Consider the following 25,160-nt stretch of genomic DNA (forward strand, 5'->3'; position numbering starts at 1 on the left):
CCCACTTCCTGCCCCCCTCAGAATCCCCGACCCATCCTGCTCCTTGTCCCCTGACCGCCTCCCTGAGGCCCGCTCCAACCACTACCCCGGGATGAGCTGCAGGGGCAAACCCAGCACACCCTGTACACATGCCTATGAGAGGGCTACTTAAATTGCAGCAAAATCAACCTGCAAAAAATGTACGGTCACAGCAAAAATAGCAAATTTTATGGATGTGTAATTTATGCCATGACCAACCTGGGAAAAATGTGATTTCTCTGTAACATTTCTCAAACTGGGCTCCTGACCAAAAGGGAGTTGGAAAGCCTATTGTAGAAGGGTCACAGTATTGCCACCCTTATTTCTGTGCTGCCTTCAGAACTAGGTGGCCAGAAAGCAGCAGCCTCTGGCCAGGCACCCAGCTCTGAAGGCAGAGTAGCTGCCCTCAACAGTGGAGAAGTAATGATGGCAATACTGTGAACACCCCTCCCCACAATAGGCTTGTGACCCCTTTTGGGTCAGGACCACCAGTCTGAGAAACACTGTACTTTTGTATACTTTTTACCCTATACTATAGGGTAAAAGTTACACAAAAAGACCAGATTTCACAGTCCATGACACAATTTTCATGGCTGCGAATTTGATAGACTCCTGCACATAAGCGGTCAGGCCCCAGCTATATAGAAATTCTGTGAGAAATAAAGCATACTATTGGAAAATTGTCCATGAAAATGTATATCCAGAAAATAGTGTTCCAATAAATAGATACAAGGCTTACACTTCAACATGATCTATAAACTGACTTCAGCACGTGAAATATCAGATATTTAAGTTTATTTCTTTATGATAAAAATAATGTATTTTTGAGTTATAAAATCCCATATAAATAGCATTATTCATAGCACATTATACAACACAAACACATTATAAACAGTGCAGATATGAAAAGACTCCAAATAGCCAAATACGGATTCATTTTGAGAAGGCTCAGTGCTCTCTGTTATCCTAGTTTAGGAATTATTTATAACTCTAAAAGATTGGAGGGAGGGGGACTTGTTTGGTGGGAACACCTTGCTCTGCTCGGCAGGAGACAAAATTTCAGAATGACTTTGGGTTTTTTGCTCCCTGGCATTGCAGGCTTGTTATGGTGAAGATGCTCTTGGTCTTAGGGCTCGAGAAAGATGTCTGTCTGTGGTATGAAGGACAAAGTAAGGCACTGAGTCATGCTGTCAGACAATTGGGTTAATGGATATAGAGCAATGAAATGATATCTCCAGAATAAAGGTAGGTGTGTGTGTGAGCAGCTTCACCATGGGGTTACACAAGCAAGAATTAGCCCATCTTAGATGCCTGCAGGCTCCACTACATACTACAAAAATATCAATATAAGGTGCTCCTAGCAAGGCTGGATGGTAAACTTTGCACACAATTCTTTTTCAGACTGAGATCAGCAAACTGGACAATTCTATTGCATGAATACTCCATAGGCACTTTATAGCACATTGGATGGCTACCTGGGAAGCACCATGTCATACCACATTCTATGCACAGCAACATTCATAACAAGAATTTTACCCTGCATTCCCGACCATGCAAAGGGAGTTTGTAGAATTACATGTGAGAATGTGTTATGAAACAATAGTGTTTCTATGAATGAGATTGCATTGCCCAGTGCCAGGCATACACTCAGTCAAAAAAAGGCACTAACTTCAAAGACACTTTCATTCTGAATTTTGTCTTTGCTGTTGCAGTACACAGCCTTTTATGAACAGACTGAAAACTGTCAAACTCTAATGTACATAGGAAAGAAAAAAGCCTGACCTATTCGGCCTGTGCTTTGTAAACTAGGCTGTATACATTCAATCAAAATTATTAAATACGAGTTTAATAACATTAACCATCAGTAAACTTAACGTATGCAGGTAGCAGAATATATCGTGAGGCCTAAGCTTTGCTCTCATTTACAGTGTCAACTTAATGAAGTTACTCTGTATATAGATGGTTGTAACTAGGAGAAGAATCTAATCCTCTGGAGTCACTCTGGATTTATGCTGGTGTAACCAAAATCAGAAACATACCAATGAAGATACTTTAGATTTATATCAATGTTGCTGAAAGCAGATTGAATGAATAGTTTTGACTCCTTCAAAATATTATAAAAATCCAAATATTATAAATAAAAGTATTCCTTATTTCTTCTGATATTTCATGATTCTGAGGGATGACAGTCACTTCCCTTTGTTTCTTAAACAAAAAAGTAATGTAATATATAGTAAAAGTTTAAACCAATGGAAAACTGGGAAACAAGGTGACTCTCCACTTGTCTAGGGTTCCTTAATCCAAAGAAAAATTTCTCATTTTTTCCGCTAATTCCTGTCTCACTTCAATGTGCTTTTTCAGGTTTTGTACTTCATGGGGCAGCTTAATGTCCCACACAGACATACACGACTGCAGCTCTGTAAAAATAATTTAAAAAACCAACATTTAAAAGTACTACACAGATACAATTATCGCATTACAAATGTGATTCTGCTGCTTTATTTTTAATTACAGTCAGAAATAACAGATCTGGAAATGTAAATGAGCTTTAGTGTGAATGAGATTCAGGCCCAAACCATTAAAACAGAATTAAAACAGATTTGAAACCTAAATTTACTATGGCTTAGACTATATTTGGTGGGAGCCCAGCCCCACAACCCTTATGCAGAGAGTAAGTCCTTTCTTCTTGAAGCAGTCTCACTGGTTCCAGTGGAGTAAGGGGATGAAAGGACTGCTTGCGTGAAAAGGGCTTGCCGGATAAGGCTTCCTAGTCTCAATTCTGATTACTGTAGGTATAATTTTGGATATTGTTACAGTTATAATCAGGGACCCTTAAAAGAGGTTCTGGTTCAGTTAGAATTTTGAGCAAAGGTTTGTCTGGTTCTTCTTTTATCAAAATCAACCCATCCCTAATATCACATTTAATTTTATATTAATATGGCACTGCTATATTTTACAGGCTCAGTTCGGCAGGAGTCTAGAAACACACAGACAACAATAAATCACCACAAAGCTGCAATGAAAATATATCTAATGATATAATCAAATTCCTAACAGACATCTTTAAAAAAAAAAAGTACAGTATTTTTTACAACTTAAGTAAGATGGATTAGTAAAATAAATTACCAGATACCTTTCTGATGTTTGTTGTCTTCATTACATTGATAGCAGTACCCCAAAACCAGCATGACATTCTTGAGGCTCCCTTTTCAAAAATAAAATGTTAGATTTTAATTTTAAATAGCACTTGGATTTCACTTCATTTAAGAGCAGAAAAAGCAGATTACATGCACCACTGAAAGAACAGAAAGCAGATTTCAGTAAACTAGTGCATATTATATATTTTACTGTTAGAAAAAATCAAAATTCAACATTATCAAAGTGACATGAAAAAATGCAGTGTGTGTGTGTGTTTGTGCCCCCATTTAATATGAGGGATTTATCAAAGATCAAGGACAAATTACATAAATATTGTAAATCATTTACCTTCATTTACACCCATTCAGTCTCATGGGATAGAGTAAAGAAAAAAATTGCAGTGAAAATATGTTAAAGTTTTATGAATGTGGGTGTGAGGACAGGCTTCGTCCCTGTGTCTTATGGAGCATATATAAGGCTAGATTTTGGTTTACTACCAAAACTGGGATTGTGGAAGGTTTAAGGGGCCATGCTGGGAGTCCCAGGAGGTATTCTGCCTGAATCAGCCAAAATTCCTCTTGGTCTCGCAGGGAGTGCTTGCTAGAGCAGCGTTATCCCACTATGAAAATAACAGTGCGCCCTCCTCATGCTGGGCTAGCTCTGCTCGTTATGGGTGACTGACGTCTGGAACAGTGTGCCTGTCCCCTTCTGGATTGTATAGATTTCCCATTTCAGGATTCTAGGTAGGTATAGTATGCATTTTTGTTACAGAAAACCACTAGAGGAAATTCTGGGTTATCAGTGTATACAGTTAATATAAACAGATTGTAAAGAAGATGCTGTTTGTGAGTACACTACAGATTGCCAAAAGTTTAAAAGTAAAATAAAATCAAAATTGCAGTCAAGTGAGAATTTTTGGTGACAGATGTCATACTTACTTAGTTTTTAGTGTTGAAGCATGGAACGATATGAACTTTTATTCAACTCACAGTACAAACAGAGCAGACTAAGCATGTCTACACAGCTGCTGGCAGGTGTGATTCCCAGTGTGCGTAGACATACACGTGCTAAAATTAGCTGTGTGACCACGATACCATGGGCAGAGACTTGGGCTAGCCACCCAAGTACAATCCTGCCCACCTGCCCTAGGCATGTACGCAGGTGGCTAGCCTGTGCCGCTACCTCCACGCTGCTATTTTTAGGCACTAGCTCAAGCAGAATTGGCAGATGTATGTCTACCGGCCCTGGGAGTTACATGGGCCAACTGCTATGTAGACATACCCTAAATGTTCTACCAAGTGACATGCTGTTAATCTTATTACATACATGGAAAATGCAGAAAACTAGTTAATTGTGATACAGAAGGCTCAGACACAAACTTTAAGGCCAGAAGGGACCATTGTGATCATTTAGTCTGACCGGAGCGGATTAGGGTCACTTAGGTGTCGAATTCTACAGTGATAGGATCCTAACAAGTACATTTTACAATAATACTAGTTTGTTGAAGGGTTAGTCAGAGTGAATTGAAATTTATTCTTCCCTATGAATCATCATCATCACCAGCTATGTCTGACTGTAGAATATATTTAATAGAGTCAGTGCTGCAGACAGAAAATAGGTTGGGTTTTCAGATCCCAGGTTAAGTTTACAGTGATACCAATGAGAAGATATCAGAGCTTTAAAGTATGGAATTAACTAACAGGAATATATTAAGTGTGGGAACTCCACCATGTTAGCTTTAGAGTCACTTTTCCTACTACGGGCATGCTTTATTCCATGCTGACACTGGAGATGCAGCTCAGGGGTGTTTCATAGAAGGTGAATGTAGACCATGTGCAGTATCCCAGAGTATTTTATTATAATACACATACTTAAGTTTTTCATCCCTGCACTATAATGTATTGTAACCTGGGGATGTCTAGATTAGTCTGGGGGACACAGAAGAACAGTGGGGATGGAGAAAATTACTATACCCCAAATCTGACCCCTCTGCACCTGTGCTGCTGTGGCTATGTATAAAGCAGAAGTAACTCCTTGAAAACTACCCACTTTCAGTTCCTGCTTCCACAGTGACTTATAATAGAGGTGGCCACGGTGACACGAGCAGCTCATACATGCAAATCTGTAGGCTCTGACAGAAGCCCCCTAACCCAAGTTTCTATCCCCTCCTCCTACTTCATACAGCTGAATTGCAAGCTGCACTTGTAACTCTGCCCTATTGAGGCACCAATTAGAGTTTTGCTGAGGGGGAACTGAGAGTGGGCACCACAGATCAAATAAGCAAAAAAGAATGATTATTAAGCAACAAGATTATACATACATACATACATACATACATACTGAGAGAGAGAGAGAGAGTATGAAGGAAGAGAAAACAGGCAGACAGAACAGGAGAAATAAAATGGACAGAAGGATGGTGGCAAGTGTATGGGGGCATGGCACAAAAGGGGCGTGAGCGAGATACTACTGGTCACAAGTGGGGCTTTCCTAGAAAAAGTGCGTGAGCCACTGCTGTCACATCTAGCACCAGTAGCACAGTCTTTGGTATTTACTCACATAAGGATTTCGATTGGTTAGATTAAACATGCAAATAGAATAGAGTGAATGAAAAAAATGAATATTCTAATTAGTTCATGGAATGGCATGTCAAACAGGAATTGTCAATAATTCTATAATGAAAGATTGTTTGTTTTGAATATTTACCTAGCTGGGCTGGCAGCATGACTCGAACAGAGTCACAAAAATCGTGTATTATTCGTATAGGACGACGTGTTGTTAAATCAAGCAGCAGGATATGTCCTCCCCCTGTTCCTATCCAGAGGGCAGTATTTTTTTGTAAACAGATGGTCTTCACTCTTCCAGAATAAGCCACTGTATGTTCCGATTCTTTATTTAGTTTCACGACTTCCTCCCTAAAAATATGAAGAGATTTTGTATTAAAAATTGCTTGCATGCATGGATATTTCATTGGATAACTGCTAAATTCACACCCTTGCACAGGACAAAACATTTTAAATCTGGTGTCAATGCAGACTGCATGAATCCCAACCTAAGAAACTTCCTTAAATTAAACAAGTTGGGAAGAAAACTACTGAAGTTTTAAGAACCATCAGTCTTAACTTGGGCAACCTGAAAAGGGCTTTAAATTGGACACGGGTAGCTCTCCTTTCTCCTTGAGGCTCAAAGCTGTATTTGAATAATATCCTGTTCTAGTCTTTAAAAGGAGAGGATGACATTGATGCTACTGCTCACAGCAGCATGAGAATGAAACAGACTTGACATACAACACTCCTTTTCACCATCTTTGTTAGGTAAGATGATAAGTGTGTACAAAAAGAGTTAAATTAACTAGGCTTGTGTAGCCTACCAGGAGGTAATTTGAGGATGGGGACTCTATTTTAAGGTATTTTGGTTACCAGTCTAATTAGTACTGTTTATAGATTGGGGACAAAAGAAACTCAGAAATGAAACCTTCCCTTCCATATTCTAAATTCTCTCCTATATGAAAAAGAAAGACTGGCAAGGCAGTGGGTAGGGGAAGATAAATCCCTGTACAGACCAAAAGAAATTAAAACACCCTCCCCCACCAAAAAATGCAATCCCTTCAGAAGCCAGGATTTCCTCTTGCAGTGTGCTAATATGAGTAATTTTATCAGCATGAGTAGATTTATTTTCAATTAATGTACATACATATAGTTGTGTGTAGCATATGTGGGTAGTTGTATATATTTACATATAGTATATGTGTTATAGTTATGGTCTCCAGAGGACCCAGTATGTGCATTTTATACATTGGAGGAAAAGCTACTACATCATGGATTAATACTAATGGTGATCACTTCTGGCATCTTAGAACCTCTTTTCTTGAAGGCAGAAGCCGTGACCTGTTGAGTATCTCCTGGGTAACTCCTGATATGACCTCATCTCAGCATCACACTCTCACAGTTTCTTGAGTTCAATGGGATTTGAGGGCACTCAAAAGGCCCAGGAGGAATTTAATACCTTTCAGGGTTAGGCTCTGAAGGACAGGAGCAATAGATAGCAAAATTAAACCACCCTATCTGAAATTCTGAGATATGTTGCCTGTGTTCTCAATCTGGGCATGGAGCAAAGGGTGGGAGATAATAATGTTACCTAACTATCCTATGTCAGTCCATAGCTGTGGTGGCATGGACAGGAGTCCCACAGAGTTAAAGCATTAATCTGGGGTCACATGTAGTCAGTGAAATAAACATTTGGTGTAAAATTAATAGAAACTGAAGAATGAAGGCCATGTAAAAAGCCTGAGAGCCTGCCTGGACCAGTCCAAAACTTAAGACTAGAAGAAGGGGGAGAGGGATAGCTCAGTGGTTTGAGCATTGGCCTGCTAAACCCAGGGCTGTGAGTTTAATCCTAGAAGGGGCCATCTGGGGCAAAATCAGTACTTGGTCCTGCTAGTGAAGGCAGGGGGCTGGACTCAATGACTTTTTTTTTTTTTTGGTGAGCCTGGCTAGCTCAATTGGAAGAGTATCAGAGTTTTAATCTGAGGGTCCAGGGTTCAAGTCCCTGGTCAGGCAGAAGAGACAGTTCCCCCTGTGATATCCCCCCACGATCTTCAGAAGGCATCTCTTGAGGACTCTCCTTGAATTCAGTTCTTCCTTTTGGGGTGGGGAGGGATAGCTCAGTAGTTTGAGTGGTCCTGAGAGCCTGCCTGGACCAGTCCAAAACTTAGGACTAGAAGACAGGGGGAGGGATAGCTCAGTGGTTTGAGCATTGGCCTGCCAAACCCAGGATTGTGAGTTCCATCCTTTAGGGGGCCATTTAGGGATCTGGGGCTAAATAAATAAAATAAAAAAATGGGGATTGGTCCTACCCTGAGCAGGGGGTTGGACTAGATGACCTCCTGAGGTCCCATCCAACCCTGATCAGGGGCGGCTCTACCTTTTTGGCCGCCCCAAGCAGTCATGCGCGGGAGGCGCCCCGGAGCCGCGGGAGCAGCGGACCTCCCGCGGGCATGACTGCAGAGGGACCGCTGGTCCCGCGGCTGCAGACGGTTCGGGGGTCTGGCGGCTCCGCTTGAGCTGCCGCAGTCATGCCTGCGGGAGGTCCAGCCGAGCCGCGGGACGAGCGCCCCCTCCGCAGTCATGCCTGCGGCAGGTCCAGTCGTCCCGGGGCTCCGGTGGACCTCCCGCAGGCATGACTGCGGCAGGTCCACCGGCCCAGCCTGCCGCCCCCTAGATTTTGACGCCCTAGGCACCAGCTTGTTTTGCTGGTGCCTAGAGCCACCCCTGACCCTGATATTCTATGATTCTATAAGAGGGGAAGGAAAAGCCATGCCTGACAACAGAATTGGTCTCACCAGTGATTCCCTTCCCCACCACCCCCAAAATGTGAAGTACTTCACTAGACAATCTCTCAGAAGAATCCACTATTCATCTATTACACACAATACCAACAGTATAAAATAAGACACTTACTTTAGAAAATGTGCACAGTCAATTAGTTCACAAAGTTTCTCTGTTTTCTTATCCCAAACTTCCACAAAATGGCTGTTTTTCTTAGCCAAGTAGATGGATTTGTCCACTGCTATTGAAATAATGTTTGCATCACTGTAAGCCTTGTGACAGAATCTAAGAAAGAGGAAAAAAATATTAAACATATACTATATTCCTAATAGGTAAGCTCTGCCTACAATTACAGACACGCGAAGCCTAAAAACAAAGTGGGCCTGGATCAATTTAAAAATAAACAATCAGATATGAATGTTTACAATCTGTAAAGTTACACCAGTATAAAACCATTTTAAGTGAGATCAGATTCAGGCCTATAAATGTAACTATTGGTCCAAGATATGGGAAATCTTAATGTGCTTGCTCCTGCTCTCAACAAAGTCAATGGATGTTTTATCACTGAATTCTGTGGAAGCAGAACCAAGTTCAGTATCTATTAACAAATTTTCCCTAAACATATTTGTCAGGTGACAACAGAGCAAACACTGCTTCTTCCTATTCTAACAAAGGGCCAGATCCTGCAAGCTGCTAAGGACTTTTGACTTCTTTTGGAGAGCTACTCAGCACAACACAGGACCAGACCCAAAATGGGTGCAGCCTGATTCTGCCCAAACGCTTTACCTCTGTTTTTAATCTAGTAGCAACCTTTTTGAGTACTTAGTAATTTGAATCTCTTACAAATCCCATGATTGTGCACACTTTTATCATCATATCTCTGCAATTTGGAAAGAGCATCCTTCTGCCTCACTGATTTGGGGTGAGGACTGTACGCTCAACAACTTCAGCCTCACAGTCTGATATAAGAATAACACCTTTGCTATCTTCATCACAATAAATTTTTAGCCTCTTAATAATTAGAGGTAAGGAATCATATGCAATGTATGTATATTGGGCAAAGATGTATACACATACCTTATAACCAGTGGTGAGCTGGAGCTGGTTCGCAAGAACCGGTTGCTAAATTTAGAAGCCGGTGTAGAACCGGTTCCTAAAGGGGTGGGCAGGTGGGCAAACTCTGGCCTGCAGGCCACATCCAGCCCCCGGGACTGTCCTGTCTGGCCCGCCTGAGCTCCCAGCTGGGGAGGCCAAGGCTCCCCTGGCCCCTCCCCTGCTCCCCCCACCTCGCAGAGCCGCCGGAGCCCTGGGGGAAGCGGCGGGGCTCTGGTGGCTATTTAAAGGAGTGTGGAGGCAGAGGCAGCTGGAGCCCCATCCCTTTAAATAGCCCCCAGAACCCCCCACTACCCTAGGGCTCCAGGGGCTATTTAAAGGGCATGGGGCTGTCCTGCTTCTACTGCCCCGGTCTTTTAAATAGCCACTGGAACCCTGGGGAAGTGGCGGGCCTCCAGTGGCTATTTAAAGAACCGGGGCGGCAGAGGCAGCTGGAGCCCCCTGCTATCCCAGGGCTCTGGGGGCAATTTAAAGGGCCCGGGGCTCCCCTGCTTCTACTGCCCTGGCCCTTTAAATAGCCGCCAGAGCCCTGGAGTAGTGGCGGCGGGGCTCCGGCAGCTATTTAAAGGGCCAGGGCGGTAGAAGCAGTGGGAACCCTGGACTTTTTAAAATAGACCCCAGAGTGCCCCTGCCGCTACCCCAGGGCTCCAGCAGTGGGGCTCTGGTGACAATTTAAAGGGTCTGGGGCTCCAGACTCGCTCCGTGTGAAGGACCTGCCGCGGAAAACCTGGAGCGAGTGAAGACGCCTCTGCCACCAATGACCCGGTAGGGAACCGGTTCTTAGGATTTTGGGAGCTCATCACTGCTTATAACTATAAATATATAGGGTAAATCCTATGCTCAATGCATGTACATGGCTCCCAATGAAATAAATGGGAGTTGAGCAAATTCTTCTCATGTGTGCATTTGCCCAATAGCATTATGTACGTCATAAAACATACATCTTCTTCCTGCCACATTTGTAAAATAAAAATGCATGCTACTTAATGTTTGCTTTAAAACTAGAACAAATACCTTAAGTATCAGTTGATCTTATATTTTTTTATTATTAAAGGAAAAAAAATGGAAATAAGGTATTTACAAAGAACAAGCAATAGGATAGGATTCTCAGACAAAACACTGACAGAAAAAGTTAATGAAAACAAGAAGAACCAAATTACATTAATATAAAAAACTCACAGCTGACTTGTCTTTGTCTCAATCAGTTTTTGAATAGATATATCACCAGATAATGATATGATCTTTGTTCCACAGCTTCCCCAGACTATATTTTTTTCAGATGCACATGTGGATTCACTTAAGCACATAAGCGGTGTGCTGACATTCCCTATAGTTAATATCTTCAAAGGTGCTGCACCCTTGCACTGTAAAAAGAAATATACACTCCATTAGAAACATACAGTATATACTTATACAAGGCAACTTAGAAGTTGACAAACCAAACAAATACATACAGGGCCAGATTTTCTATACCTTTATAACACCTTTGTGCCACTGGGTTTTGGTTTCAGCAACCCCCTCCCCCATTACCTCCCCATTTTTTTGGTAAACTGCATGAAAGAAAGCTATTAGAAATAGTTACTTTACATATTACTGATTATGTTTTTTAAAGAGAGTACTACATATGTTAAATTTACCTTTACTGCTTGGTCTTCAAAAACAGCTACTTTGCCATCAGCTGTTCCCACCAGAAAAAAATTCTTCTGTTTGCTGAAATGAAATTATAAATTCCAGAATGGCCTCATGAAAGAACGTTCATTGAAGAAGATTTAAAAACAGAAGTGTCTGGCAGATTAGGGGTTTTGCTGGTCACTAAAAGTGAACAGAGGGCCACATCTCCAAAAATAAGCATTTAAGCTCTGCCTGTGAGCAAGTAACACATGGGCAAAGTATGTATTGTGCCTGAAGCTACATGTACAACCACCCGCTTTGTGAATACTGCTGTGAAGTCAGATTTCAAAATGAAGCCCATAATATTTAAACTCTAAATGATACCTTTGCTTTGAAAAAAAGTTGCAGTATAAACAGGTAACAGAATCTGACATTTTTTGAAGATGGTGTTTGTTTTTTCCATCTTCTGTATTAAATGACCACAGGGAACCAGACTGTGTTCCTGCCACAACCCAGTTTTCTCTCTCTGTAGGAAGAGTCACTAAAGCCAAACACAAGATTCTTCCATCTGCAATGTCCTGTGTCAAGAAAAAATAATTAAAAGCAGCCTGGTTATTTTTCAGCAAGGATTACACTACTGAGTTGCATAAAGTAAAAACACTAGGCCCTTCTGGGAAGATGGCCTTTCTTCCCCATGAAAAGAAATCCCCAATTAGCAGAAGATACTTTCAACTTTTCCTCTGGCAACCCCAGGCATTCAAAATCCTGAAAACAAATGATTAATAAATAGCTATGATCCATGGCAAGCTGATGCCATGCCTGTCCTTTTAAAATAAAAATAAATAATTGGAGATACACCTATCTCCTAGAACTGGAAGGGACCTTGAAAGGTCATTGAGTCCAGCCCCCTGCCCTCTCTAGCAGGACCAAGTACTGATTTTTGCCCCAAATCCCTAAGTGGCCCCCTCAAGGATTGAACTCACAACCCTGAGTTTAGCAGGACAATGCTCAAACCACTGAGCTATCCCTCCTCCCCAAAAAATGCACCATCTGTCTGCCCAGTGCTGTGAGAAGGCTAGCAGGGTGATCTAACACATTAATTAACTAACTACCAGGAACACATACATTCTCAGCATATAGCAGCTAATGAACATCTGAAAGCTGTTGTTAGAGGAGCAAAGACATGGAACTGCACTTATGATACTTTCTGTGGCACAGTTTAATTGATGGAAATAAAGCACAGATCCAAATATTTCATTTTAAAAAATCCCGCCCTCCCCGCCCCCGAAAGCAGCAATTTCAAATGTAACACAGTATCTGCTATCTCATGCCTGTGTCTCACTACAGTCTATTGCATCACAGAAATCCTTCTTTTAATATGCTCTGTGATGAGTCATATCCAGTGCTGGTAGTGAAACACATGTGCAACTTTGCATACCTAGCCTGGGTAATCCATCTTCCAGTTTGCAAATCTGCTTCTTGTAACAATATTGGATATGGGAACTCCAGAAACTAAATGGAGACATTTGGTGGGTGCATCCCACGGCAGTGAGAGTCTCCTGAGAGGAGTGGGAATTACAGGAAATTGTATTGGCATGGAGGGTTATCAGGATTATTGGTCTGTGTTCTGGCCTCAGTGCAAAAAGGCTGAGGGTTGGTGTACAGCCAGCCCACTGGAAGAAAGAAATGCATTGGTGGTAGGACAATCTTGTGAGGGTTATTGGATGGCCAGGAGGGAGGGGGAGATGATACAGAATGATAGAAATGTAGAGCTGGAAGGAACCTTGAAAGATCATCAAGTCCAGATCCTAGGAGCTTTTCCCCTGCTCTATATTCCATAAACTAACCAGCTTCACTTGTCAGGAAGTCTCATGATAATCAGCTTAAATTTCACTTTGCTCAGTTCCATCCCATGACTTCTAACTATGCCCCTCCCTGAGACACCCTCAGTAATTGCTCTTAAAAAAGAAGCATTTCTGTGGCCCTTTTGATCTGAGGATCTCAAAGCACTTTTCAGACATCGGAAATTAAGCCTCAAAGTCCCCACTTCCCTGTCGGTACAGTAACTATCAATTCTAATGTTTTATAGTTTCATAAGGTAAGTCTATGTAGGGGAAAAAAAACCCAAAAAACAGAGGCAGCTGTTCTGCTTCATCTCATGGTATCAGTGCTGATTCTTATATCAAATGCCTTTGGAATTCTTGACCATGAGACGTAGCTGATATGGTTGTACAGCATGAAAGCAGTCAAAGCTGGGAGCTAGGCTTTCCAGATGCTATACCCTATTGTTAAAATGCATTTAATATGTAAATATAGAAACATCAGACCTATCAATGCCAAGGAGTTAGTAATAAATGACAACTTTCACACCTACCTCACAAGTATGGTCGTCTGTATTTAAGTCAATAAACGAAACCTGGCCTTTTTTTGTATTTCCATTACCTATCCAGACCCCTGCCTTCTTGCAGCTTTGATTAGAAGCAACCATGCACTCTGCTGTAAAGGCACTGCATATTGAAATATGCCTCATCAAACAGATAAGCTTTGCTGAGTTCAAAATATCATAAACCTGTAAAGGACACCACAAGATAACCAAGATAACAACAGTCTGTAAATAAAGAGATAGCGCTTTTCATTCGGAAGGGTAACAAAGTACTATCTATGTACACAGTATCACAGCATGTAATGGTTACTCATGTACTGCAGGTACACAGGCACTATGCACTACATTACTGTTTCTCAGGTGGAAGTGAAGAATACATTTTCCCAATTGAAACTACAGGACAATGTCAATGGGACTTGGTCTCCTAAGTTGCTTAAGGCACATTTGAAAATCTTACCCAGTATCACAGAGTAAGGTAGCATAATTACAGGAGACACACTATGGTAGCTTTTAGATCTATACCATTTTAGAAGATCTACGGAGTAGTGTAGATGAACTGCATCCATAATTTTATAACAAGTTCTTGTTGTGTAATGTTAATTGAAAACGTCTATCTGACACAAATCCTATGTGGCTAGCATATATGAGTATTAATCACCAAGTAATGAAGTGGCAGAAACATGACTGGATGATTCATGGCAAAATATAAAAGAAAATGACCAATCTGTATGTTGCACAAACGTTTCTGTTCAAAAATAGGGAGGAGAAAATATTGTACTTCTTACAAAGGGCTTGTCCACATGGTGCACCACTGGGGTGTAGCACACTAACTGGCTTATATGGACCCTACTGTTGCACCCCAGCAGTTCCGTAGTGCATGTAAAATGTAGTCCCGTTTCAAACAGGACTTCACTAACACCCACTACAGAACTTTTAGTGCACACCAGCAGGATCCACATGGGCCAGTTTGTATGCAACTTGCAAGCATGGAGTAGAATGCAGACTATGCCAGAGGTGTGTACACTATAGAAAAGTCCTAACTTAAATTCACCACTTCCTCTTGAACTGGTAGAGCATAATAAGTCAACAACAGAAGCTAACACAGAAATTGTATAATACAACCACAACCTACCTGGGCAGATGTAGGTCTTTCCTGTGGGTTTTCTTTCAAACACTTGCTGATTAAACTTTCAACTTCAGGCCAGGGAGCACACCCGTATTCTTTGACTGGATCTAAAATATAAATTTTGTACTGCTAATTAGATAATTGCCTAATTATTGCAATTTATCACAACTAAGGACTGAAAGTTATGAATACCATTCTTCTTACCAGAATTTCTCACAACTTCTTACAAAGCTGCCCAGAGATACATCCCACACTAGGGTAAAATTTCAAACTGCATAGAGATTAAGTACTCAAGTTCTATTAACAGCAAATTGGCGTTACACAGCTAGAGTGGTTGTCATTACCAACAATCAAAGCATGATGCCCGAGGCATCACTATTTCCCTAATTTTAGAATGGGATCTAAGCTGTAACTACTGGTAAATGCTGACTTTTTAATGGGGACTTCAGCAATGCCCATGCACTCTCTTTTGAAAATTTACTAGTCTGTGTTCAGCAGAGAGAATGGTATTAAATAGAATTAGAGGAAGTCTTTAATCATACGGGTGAATTTTCAGCACACTGCACAGGAACTCCCAACATTTATGGGATTTATGAGGTTAAATTCTCACATAGAGGTTTACCTCATCATCTTAGGCACTGAGAGTTCTAAACCCCAAATTTAAATATTAATTATGGTGAATTTTTTTCCTGTCCATCAAAATGCATAGTGATATCCCCAGTATCACCTTATATGGACATGACATTAAACAAGGTTAAAGAAAAAAATGCAGCCCACAAAATGAACATATTCTCTCTTAGACCAGGTCTGAATTTAGTTCTAAGCATACAAAAGTCCTGTTTCTTTATGGAGTGCACCAATTTGATCCCTGATGTATCTCTAATAACGTTACACCAGGGATGATGTTGGCCCAATATCTCCAAATCTGAGTTTCTCACTGTTTGAAAACGGAATGTAATTTTAGACAAATTCAAAAACTGTTCATTCTTTTGCATTATCCTCCAAGTAGAGGCCACAGTCAGACATAGGATACAACACAAGTGGCAATATTTATCTTAGCCAGTATGACAATCACTGTAAGAACACAAGAACGGCCATACTGGGTCAGATCAAAGGTCCATCTAGCCCAGTATCCTGTCTTCCAACAGTGGCCAATGCCAGGTGCCCTAGAGGGAATGAACAGAACAGGTAATCGTCAAGTGATCCATCCCCTGTCACCCATTCCCAGCTTCTGGCAAACAGAGACTAGGGATACCATCCCTGCCCATCCTGGCTAATAGTTATTGATTGACCTATCCTCCATGAACTTATCTAGTTCTTTTTTGAACCCTGTTATAGTCTTGGCCTTCACAACATCCTCTGGCAAGGAGTTCCACAGGTTGACTGTGCATACTGTGAAAAATACTTCCTTTGGTTTGTTTTAAACCTGCTGCCAATCAGGGCCACCTGGGGAGGAGGGGGGCGCAAGTGGGGCAATTTGCCCCAGGCCCTGAGTCTTGCAGGGGCCCCCACAAGAATATAGTATTCTATAGTATTGCAACTTTTTTTTTATGGAAGGGGTCCCCGAAATTGCTTTGCCCCAGGTCCCCTGAATCCTCTGGGCGGCCCTGCTGCTTATTAATTTCATTTGGTGGCCCCTAGTTCTTGTGTTATGAGACAGAGTAAATATCACTTTCTTGTTTACTTCTCCACACCAGTCATGATTGCATAGACCTCTATCATATCCCCCCTTAGAGGTCTCTTTTCCAAGCTGAAAAATCCCAGTCTTATTAATCTCTCCTCATATGGAAGCAGTTCCATAACCCTAGTAGTTTTTGTTGCCTTTTTCTGAACCTTTTCCAATTCCAAAGCATCTTTTTTGAGATGGGGCAACCACCTCTGCACGCAGTATTCAAGATGTGGGCATAGCATGGATTTATATAGAGGCAATATGATCTTTTATGTCTTATTTTCGATCCCTTTCTTAATGATTCCCAACATTATGTTTGCTTTTTTGACTGCCGCTTCACATTGAGTGGATGTTTTCAGAGAACTATCCACGATGACTCCAAGATCTCTTTCTTGAGTGGTAACAGCTAATTTAGACCCCATCATTATATATGTACAGCTGGGATTATGTTTTCAAATGTGCATTACTTTGCATTTATCAACACTGAATTTCATCTGCCATTTTGTTGACCAGTCACCCAGTTTTGAGAGATCCTTTTGCAGCTCTTCGCCCTCTGCCTGGGACTCAACTATCTTGAACAATTTTGTATCATTTGCAAATTTTGCCACCTCACTGTTTACCCCTTTTTCCAGATCCTTTATGCCTATGTTGAATAAGGCTGGGCCCAGTACAGATCCCTGGGGGACACCACTATTTACCTCTCTCCATTCTGAAAACTGACCATTTATTCCTACCCTTTGTTTCCTATTTTTTAACAAGTTACCAATCCATGAGAGGACCTTCCCTCTTATCCCATGATGGCTTACTTTGCTTAAGAGCCTTTGGTGAGGGACTTTGTAAAAGGCTTTCTGAAAATCTAAAGTACATTATATCCACTGGATCCTCCTTGTCCACATGCTTGTTGACCCCCTCAAAGAATTCTAGTAGATTGGTGAGACATGATTTCCCTTTACAAAAACCATGTTGACTCTTCCCCAACAAATTCTGTTCCTCTATGACAATTTTGTTCTTTACTATAGTTTCAACCAGTTTGCCCGGTACTGAAGTCAAGCTTACTGGTCTGTAATTGTCGGGATCACCTCTGGAGCCCTTTTTAAAAATTGGTGTCACATTAGCTGTCCTCCAGTCATTTGGTACTGGAGCTGATTTAAATAATCTTTCCCCTCTGTATGTTCCAGTGTTAAATCTTGAAGAAACATGACATACCTGGTAATTTTCCATTAATTGCTAATTCATCAAATTCATTTGGAAACTTCATGCCTTCTATTATTCTACCTCCTGCTGTTAAAATGTCATAAAGAAGCAAGCCAAATGAATACACATCAGCTTGCTGATTGTAAATAACATTTCCTCTGGCAACCTCTGGTGCTCGAAATCCTGGAAATAAAATGATTCATTAATAGCTATGACTCATGCCAGGCTGATGCCATGCCTGTCTCTTTAAGAATAAATACCTCTTGATGAAAAATGCCACAGGAAGTTAAAAAAAAATTACATACTATTTTGGAACTGGCAGCAGTTCATATGCTGAAAATCACAGAAGATATGAGCAAATGGAAGGTCAGTGTAAAAGAAGTATCTGTAAATCAGTTAATAAGCTTCTATGCTATTAGTCTAACCATCAAAAGAGCTTTATTATTTAATAGTGAAAAGGAAGGGCACGCCCTGCAATCCTAACTCAGGGCCTGATACTGCACTATGGGAGTCATGCCCTCATGTTCATGGCAACGGGCCCAATTCTCATTTACTCTAAGGCTACTTTTTCATTGCTCTAGCAGTGCAAAGGGGCTTTCAAATGGGTGCAAATGTGATCCAATTAAAGTCAACGGGAGCTGCAGGTGTTCAGCACCTCTGAAAAATCAGAACCCTAAAGCGCATATTACTGACCAATAAAACCCAAGCACATTTAGAATATTGTTTTAATAAACTAATAAGCATAAAAATATTCAAACTGAACATATTTGTACAACAGAAAAAATAATTAAGATCAGTTAATGTAATTGAACTTACATTCTTTTTAACAGCCCATTATACTGCCAACATTGTGTAAAAGGCCCCTTAGTGTAAATGGGAATCAGGCCCAAGATATATAAATCTGTTTTAATCAGTTATAACATGGTGAGAACCACAGTAATGCAGATTGTCCCTTAATTGTACACTTCTTATGGTGGAATTCCAAAATACTGTCTTATTCTTTTTAACAAAACAAAAAATACAACAAAGCATTTTTTGCCATACCTGGTGTGCCTTCTGAGGTTTTTATCCCCATTCTGCAGCAATACTGAGCAATGCCATAATCAGCAATCTTTGCAATGACTGCTGAATTGGGATATAATGTAAAGAGCAGCACATTATGAGGCTTTAAATCACGATAAATGATCATTGAGGAATGCAGATACCTGTTAACAAAAAAGTACTTAGGTGAAAGCATTTAAAATCCAAATCTATCTATTTACACTGACTGCATCAATAATACTACAGTAAACCATGCTATTAATTTTAATCATTCTGACATCAAAAGGAAAAAGTTCACTAATATGATATCAGATTGCTGGATTATGGTTTTGGAATTATCCCAACATATCAGTTGTTGGCACATGAACAACTTGGTATTATAGTTCAAGACACCTCACTTAGAGTGACACCGCCAATTAAACAAAAAATAAACATAGTTTCACCTACACCTGCCCCTGAGCTTCCCTGCCAGATTTTGTAATTTTAAAATCGTTTTTCCCTAGCCGTTATGAAGACATTCACAGATTTTCAGGTTAAAAAGAATGGGAAAAATTAAAGTTCCAGAATTCTGGCTTTTTCTCCATTCATGTGAATCCCACTTGTGAATAGAAAAAAACAAAAAATAAAGGAGAAAAGACAGTGAATAGACCAAATGTAAAAGTATTGACTGCTTGTGAGTGGTTTTCCAGTTCCTGGCCCTACAGGTGAGGTGTCACTTCATGCTTTCTGCCTTTATTCGTTCGTTTCCTTAAAAACCAAAACAAATAACCTAGACTACATTTTTTTTTAAAAAGTACAGAATTCTGTCTCTTTTGGGACACACACAAATTAAGAATGTATGATAGCCTAGCCATGCAGTTAATTAAGATCTTGAAAGGATAAGCTAGTAAATGTCATCAGATGCCCAAATAAGTAATGCTAGCAGATGCCCTTGACAGAATGTTCTTCTTGTAGCTCATGTCAACAAATCCCTTATGGAAAACTGCTATAGAATTGAACAGAAATTATAACCTTTCTATAGAGTTTTTTGAATGAGCTTACATAATTTAATAGAAGTGTACTGAATTGTATACGCTGCTTCAAGTACACAGACAGGACTGTATCCTCTATTCAATTAATCAAATATAAAAAGATAGAACTTCTTTGACTAAGCGAATACACCCCCATTGCATAGGAGGAGAGTCAAGGACAGGAAAAGAGAAAGCTTTCCTACTTTCAGACTGTCAATATTTTTCAGTGCCAAAATTAGCATTTCAAGAATATTTACCTTAAGCCATCTGCTACATGTAGAGCTATCCTGTGCTGAAGTATTTTAGTTAAGCTTGAACTATCTTGCTGAAGCAAACGATCCAGAGAACCCTTAGGGGCTAATTCCATTACCAACATCCGGGGACGGATTGCAGCAGCCAGCAAAGACACTAAGCTAGGGTGATGGAGATGACAAAGCACTGCAAGCTCCTGTAAATTGTAAAAATCAAGTGAAATACTGCATGTATTGTTTCAACAATATTAACAACTAAAAAGACAGAAAATTCAGAATTAAGGCAGAGACTGTGCTTAAACATTATTAAACCCTTCACTATTGTAGTTTTACTAGTACAGCACTATAAAAAGAGGCAACATTTCTTACCTGTCGTAAGAGTCTGAGGGAAGTATGTTTATTAAAAATCTTTACAGCTACTTCTTCTCCACCATATGATGCGTGGTACACAGATCCAAACCCACCGTCACCTTTTCAAAAAGAAATGGAAGGGTATATATATATAAAAAAAAAAGAACATCAATCTTTTCTCAAATTGACTGGGCCTGACTCTAAAAAGCACTGAGCACCAACAGTCTGAGCTTAAGCCAGTGAGAGTAGTGTGCCTTAACATACATATTATTGGCAGTTAAAAAAAACAACCCTATAATCCAGAAGTATCGTTTAGCAGCAGAATAGACAAATCAAATAGAAAATAACCTCAGTAAAATGTTTTCAGTATGTTTTATAATTTAGCCTGATAGCTTAAATTTACATAAATATTACACTTTTAATATCCTTGCCACATATTAGGTATATAGGAAAGACTAAAAATTAATATTCACCCAACAGAAATTCAGGCGCCTGGTCAAATTCCAATTCATCATTGTTCAACATGATATTTCTAGGCAAATCAGCCAATATCAGGTCAGGCGCAATCTGGGCTATTGGAATGGTAAATCTTGGTTGATCTGGATTTACTAAGAGATCACCTAAGTAAGAAAGAAAAAAATATGAGATGCAGTTGAAAAGCAGATGAAATAGCATAATTCACCACACTACACTGAATGAAGTGTACATCTATCCGTCTCTATTTATGTATACAACTAATGCACTTCATATGAACTTTGCATATGTGTAGTAACTAGTGACAACTAAATATACTTCTCCAATTTATATACATTTCTTGCATGTGTAAATAATTCCAAACCATGATTTAATGGCATATTCAGTGGTCAACATTAAAAACTAGCCTTTGTCAACAGTTACCACACAGCATTAAGCTAACTGAGATACCACATTTTTTCCTCTATGCCTAGAATAGGAAATAACTCTAGTGAGCGTGTGGTACCTGTTGGCTAATATTGCCTTTTTAATTGTGGCCATTGTAAAGGATCCAATCAACAGGACTAATGTCCACTGCAGTACTAACATGAGTCAGAATTAATCACATGAATAAGGGTTGCTGGATCAGGTCCCGCGGATGAGTGGTAAGCGAGTGTCTCTTTCAACTCTCCCACTTTGTACACCAGTGCAGGGGCTAGCACAATCTGGCCCATACTGTATTGTAAAACAATGGCATTAGGACAAAAAAGTTGTGGCTGTTGAACCACATTATGATGACGATATTGTTTATTTTAACCAAGTGTTCTTAAATAATGTGAGGTGTCTAAATGCTATGGCAATGGGCATCATGTACAGTAGCTCCTCACTTAACATTGTCCCATTTACCGTTGTTACGTTGCTGATCAATTAGAGACCACGCTTGTTGCGCAGTGTTCCCTTCTAATGTTGTTTGGCAGTCGCCTGCTTTGTCCTCTGTTTGCAGAAAGAGCAGCTCGTTGAAGATAGCTGGTGGGGGCTTGGAACCAGGGTGGACCGACGGCCCCCCCCCCCATCAGCTCCCTGCTCCCCTATGTTTTCCCTGTGCGGCAGCCACCCAGCAGGCTATTAATTGCTGGGCAGTTCGGCTGTCTCTTCCCCCATTGCCATGTGTTGCTCCTGCCCTCTGCCTTGGAGCTATTCCCAGGAGCCTCCTGCTTGCTGTGTCGGGGTGGGGGGGAGAGAAGAGGGGTGCTAATGTCAGAGTGTCCCCCTGCCCCCCATTTCTATTCTACAGGGGGAGGACATGACAGGGTCTGGAGAGAGGGAGCTTGCTGGCAGCAGCTGCTACCTCAACTTGCTGATCTACTTAAAAAGGCAGTGTACTTAGAATGGGGTCAGCGTACTTAAAGGGGCAATGCACGTCTCTCTCACACACATGGTGTGTCTCTCTGTATCTCTGCACCATGCTGTCTCCCCTCACTCCATTCGTGCTGCCTTATGGAGTGTGAGGCTACGTTAACAACGGGTTAATCCTTGAGGGCTCAGCCGAGTGCTAGTTCATCATTTAGCAGTAAGACATTCCCTGGGAAATATCCCATCCTCTTCTATCCTCTGACTTCACCACCTCAACCAAATTTCACACTAATCATTGCTGTGTACAGTATTAAACTGTTTGCTTAAAACTTATTTTGTGTGTGTGTGTGTGTGTGTGTGTGTGTGTGTGTGTGTGTACGTACACACACGTGTCTTATCTGGTGAAAAAAAATTTCCCTGGAACCTAGCCTCCCCTATTTACATTAATTCTTATGGGGAAATTGGATTTGCTTAACATCGTTTTGCTTAAAGTAGCATTTTTCAGGAACACAACTAAAACATTAAGCGAGGAGTTACTGTACAAATACTTATTTATACAGGTACTCTAATTAGCTTAATTAAAACATTATATACCTTCTTCAGCTTTTTTAAGTAAATCATCAAGTAATATTTTTTGGTGTTCTTTGCCATCCTCAAAGCTATACAAAGCCCATTTCTTCAACAGTGTTTCCCCTTCTCCACATACATCTATATCCAGTAAACCTGGAAACCATTCTTCCACAAGAGAATCAATGTGATCCACAACTTGCCCCAAAAGGACACAACCTGTAAAAAGCCAAAAAAAGGTAATTACAACCACAGTTTCATATCTGCGATTATAAAAACAAACTGCATGTTCTGAAAGGAGCAAGCAAATGAACAAATGCACCAAGTTTAACTCAAACAGCAGATACAAGAACATATTTAGGAATAATTTAACCTTTTCTGCAAGAAGGAGCTGTAATTTTCAAAAAACCGTCTGGATTGCTATCAAATACTGCTGATTCCACTAGACAGTAAGCTTCAGGAGACCAGTTCAGGTAAATGCCTTGTCTCCAATACATTCTATTAGGACGAAGAGCTCGTTCTAGGAAAAACAAAGTTTGTCAAAGTCAGACCTTTAATATGAACTCTATAAATTGGGCTGAACATTCCAAAAATACTATTCTAAGCATGTACTTGTGGTTTTATATATTTATACAACACAAAACAACCAATGCATCTTTGCATGCAATTGTGCATCACCAGAAAAGCTGAACATACTAATCACATTTCTGACCACTCCAACAATACATATACAAGAATACTAAATATTGACTCAGCTCATGGACTAGTTGGTGAATGTAGATAAAGTACAGATCTTGAACTGCTGGCACAGTTTCTTAAGCAATAAATAAAATCATTTGGTGTCTTCCATTTTCTCCCTAGTGGACATGTCTACATTACATACGCACCACAGCCTAATGAGATTGGAATGGTGTGCCCAGGAGAGATCAGTTGCCAGAATAGCAGAGGTGTAGTAAGTCAAATTTGAAGGGCATTACCAAAGATACATTTATGTGAATTGTCTAGCTGCAGCTAATGCTCGTATGTTAAAAAAAAATAAAAATTAAAAAGCCCAGTGAACTGGCTTAATTAAGAAAGGCGGGGTGGGGGAGTAGGCCCTTTGTATGGACTGAGAGCGTTTTAAAAATAGCTCTGATAAAAATAGAGTCTGCAGAATTTTTTTAAAAGGGGGAAGAGATGGGCACCAGCAAATGTGTAAGGGCAATGAATTTCATGCCCCAGGAGCCAACACAACAAAACTTGTTGTCAATGGTAGAACTCCTAGAAGGAGATGGGTGTCGGAGTGCAGGTATCCCCCAAGATGAGGCTCAGAGGATGTGTTCAATATAGCCAGGTTTTTCCCCATTAAGGACAGAATTCTGTCATACAGCCAAGATCTGTATCAGGTGCCATGTGGAGGCACACTACCCTAGCAGGAAATCCAAGAGGCACCATGTCTAAGTAGGCACAATGTTTTTTAAAGATGAGGGGGGGGGGTCTCCAGGGAAGACCAGCAACTGCATTACCCCTAGGGTGACCAGACAGCAAGCGTGAAAAATCGGGACGGGGGTGGGGGAGTAATAGGAGCCTATATAAGAGAGAAACCCCAAAATTGGGACTGTCCCTATAAAAATCGGGACATCTGGTCACCCTAATTACCCCTGGTGTAGCATCTATTCCCGCTGAGTGATGTGGAGTAGGAGGAGACAATGACTCCACTTCCTCCCTGCTTTTTCCTACCCTTTTTGCAGAAACTAATCCCAACAGTGCTTAAATGCAAAGATTTCCTCTGTGTCTGTCATATGTGTGTGTGCACACACATGGTGGTGCTGGGGAGAGAGGGAGCAGAAGAGAGCAAGAGGCTGCTTTCATTCTCCCTTTCTCATTCACACAGAGGGCAGGCACAAAGTGCTCCCAAGAGTTTTTAAGTTATAAGTAAGGGCCACTATTTTGTCTTCTTACACTTGTAAAATGGCCAGAAATGAGCCCAAAACAAAAACATAAAACAAACAATTTCAGGAAAGTGGTAGGAATTAGAATTCGAATCTGTAGATCTGAACTCAACCCCATGGCTATAAGGTGTTCAAGGTAAACACACACATTGATAGGTTTGAAGTTAAATGTCAGTACCTCTTCCTGAGAGCATGTAAGGAGACACTTCAAGCAACCTGTTGATCAGTCTGGACCAGAATCCCATGGGAAAGTATGGCATTTCATACAGCCGAACGATGATTTCTGAGTTTTCACAGTGGGGAAGCTCTATAACAGGTCTGTGATCAGACAAACTGAAAAAACCAGGAACATTATTTTCCAGTATTTCACCATTTACTACTTCCAGAATTACTAATTACATAGACTAAAATGAGAATTATTGTACAGCTGATTGTTATATTGATGAATGAATGTCAGAAATGAATGCACCCCCAAATCACGTAAGCAGGGGGGCAGATTATTGAGGTTTATCTGTACCAGTGTGTGTGTTTATTTTTCACGTTTATGGACATTTTCTGCTCAATTTACACTGCATGCATTCCCAGTGATTTCAGGGAGCTATCCAAGGATATAAGCATGTGAAAATA

The 25,160-nt window shown here is 40.6% G+C and overlaps 1 protein-coding gene and 1 non-coding gene across 2 annotated transcripts in view; one reads left to right on the plus strand and one right to left on the minus strand.

Moving 5' to 3' along the window:
• Nucleotides 1–796: 796 nt before the first annotated feature.
• The window catches only part of LRRK2 (leucine rich repeat kinase 2), a 117,067-nt gene continuing 92,703 nt past the window's right edge, over nucleotides 797–25,160 (minus strand). Inside the window, exons 35-51 of the mRNA XM_044982338.1 lie at nucleotides 24,712–24,866; nucleotides 22,976–23,122; nucleotides 22,630–22,821; nucleotides 20,703–20,849; nucleotides 20,248–20,348; nucleotides 19,885–20,075; nucleotides 18,621–18,781; nucleotides 17,589–17,759; nucleotides 14,720–14,820; nucleotides 13,579–13,773; nucleotides 11,589–11,782; nucleotides 11,231–11,303; nucleotides 10,773–10,957; nucleotides 8,613–8,765; nucleotides 5,860–6,068; nucleotides 3,152–3,223; nucleotides 797–2,435 (exon numbers count right to left, since the gene is read on the minus strand). Coding sequence (XP_044838273.1) covers nucleotides 2,314–2,435; nucleotides 3,152–3,223; nucleotides 5,860–6,068; nucleotides 8,613–8,765; nucleotides 10,773–10,957; nucleotides 11,231–11,303; nucleotides 11,589–11,782; nucleotides 13,579–13,773; nucleotides 14,720–14,820; nucleotides 17,589–17,759; nucleotides 18,621–18,781; nucleotides 19,885–20,075; nucleotides 20,248–20,348; nucleotides 20,703–20,849; nucleotides 22,630–22,821; nucleotides 22,976–23,122; nucleotides 24,712–24,866 — 2,569 coding nt within the window. The 3' untranslated portion in view covers nucleotides 797–2,313. The remainder of the gene's footprint in view (nucleotides 2,436–3,151; nucleotides 3,224–5,859; nucleotides 6,069–8,612; nucleotides 8,766–10,772; nucleotides 10,958–11,230; nucleotides 11,304–11,588; nucleotides 11,783–13,578; nucleotides 13,774–14,719; nucleotides 14,821–17,588; nucleotides 17,760–18,620; nucleotides 18,782–19,884; nucleotides 20,076–20,247; nucleotides 20,349–20,702; nucleotides 20,850–22,629; nucleotides 22,822–22,975; nucleotides 23,123–24,711; nucleotides 24,867–25,160) is intronic.
• Nucleotides 7,640–7,712, plus strand: TRNAK-UUU. The gene has a single exon. It is a non-coding gene; the product is annotated as a tRNA-Lys (tRNA).

This window comes from Mauremys mutica, chromosome 1, assembly GCF_020497125.1.
Source record: "Mauremys mutica isolate MM-2020 ecotype Southern chromosome 1, ASM2049712v1, whole genome shotgun sequence".
Classification (NCBI taxonomy): domain Eukaryota; kingdom Metazoa; phylum Chordata; order Testudines; family Geoemydidae; genus Mauremys; species Mauremys mutica.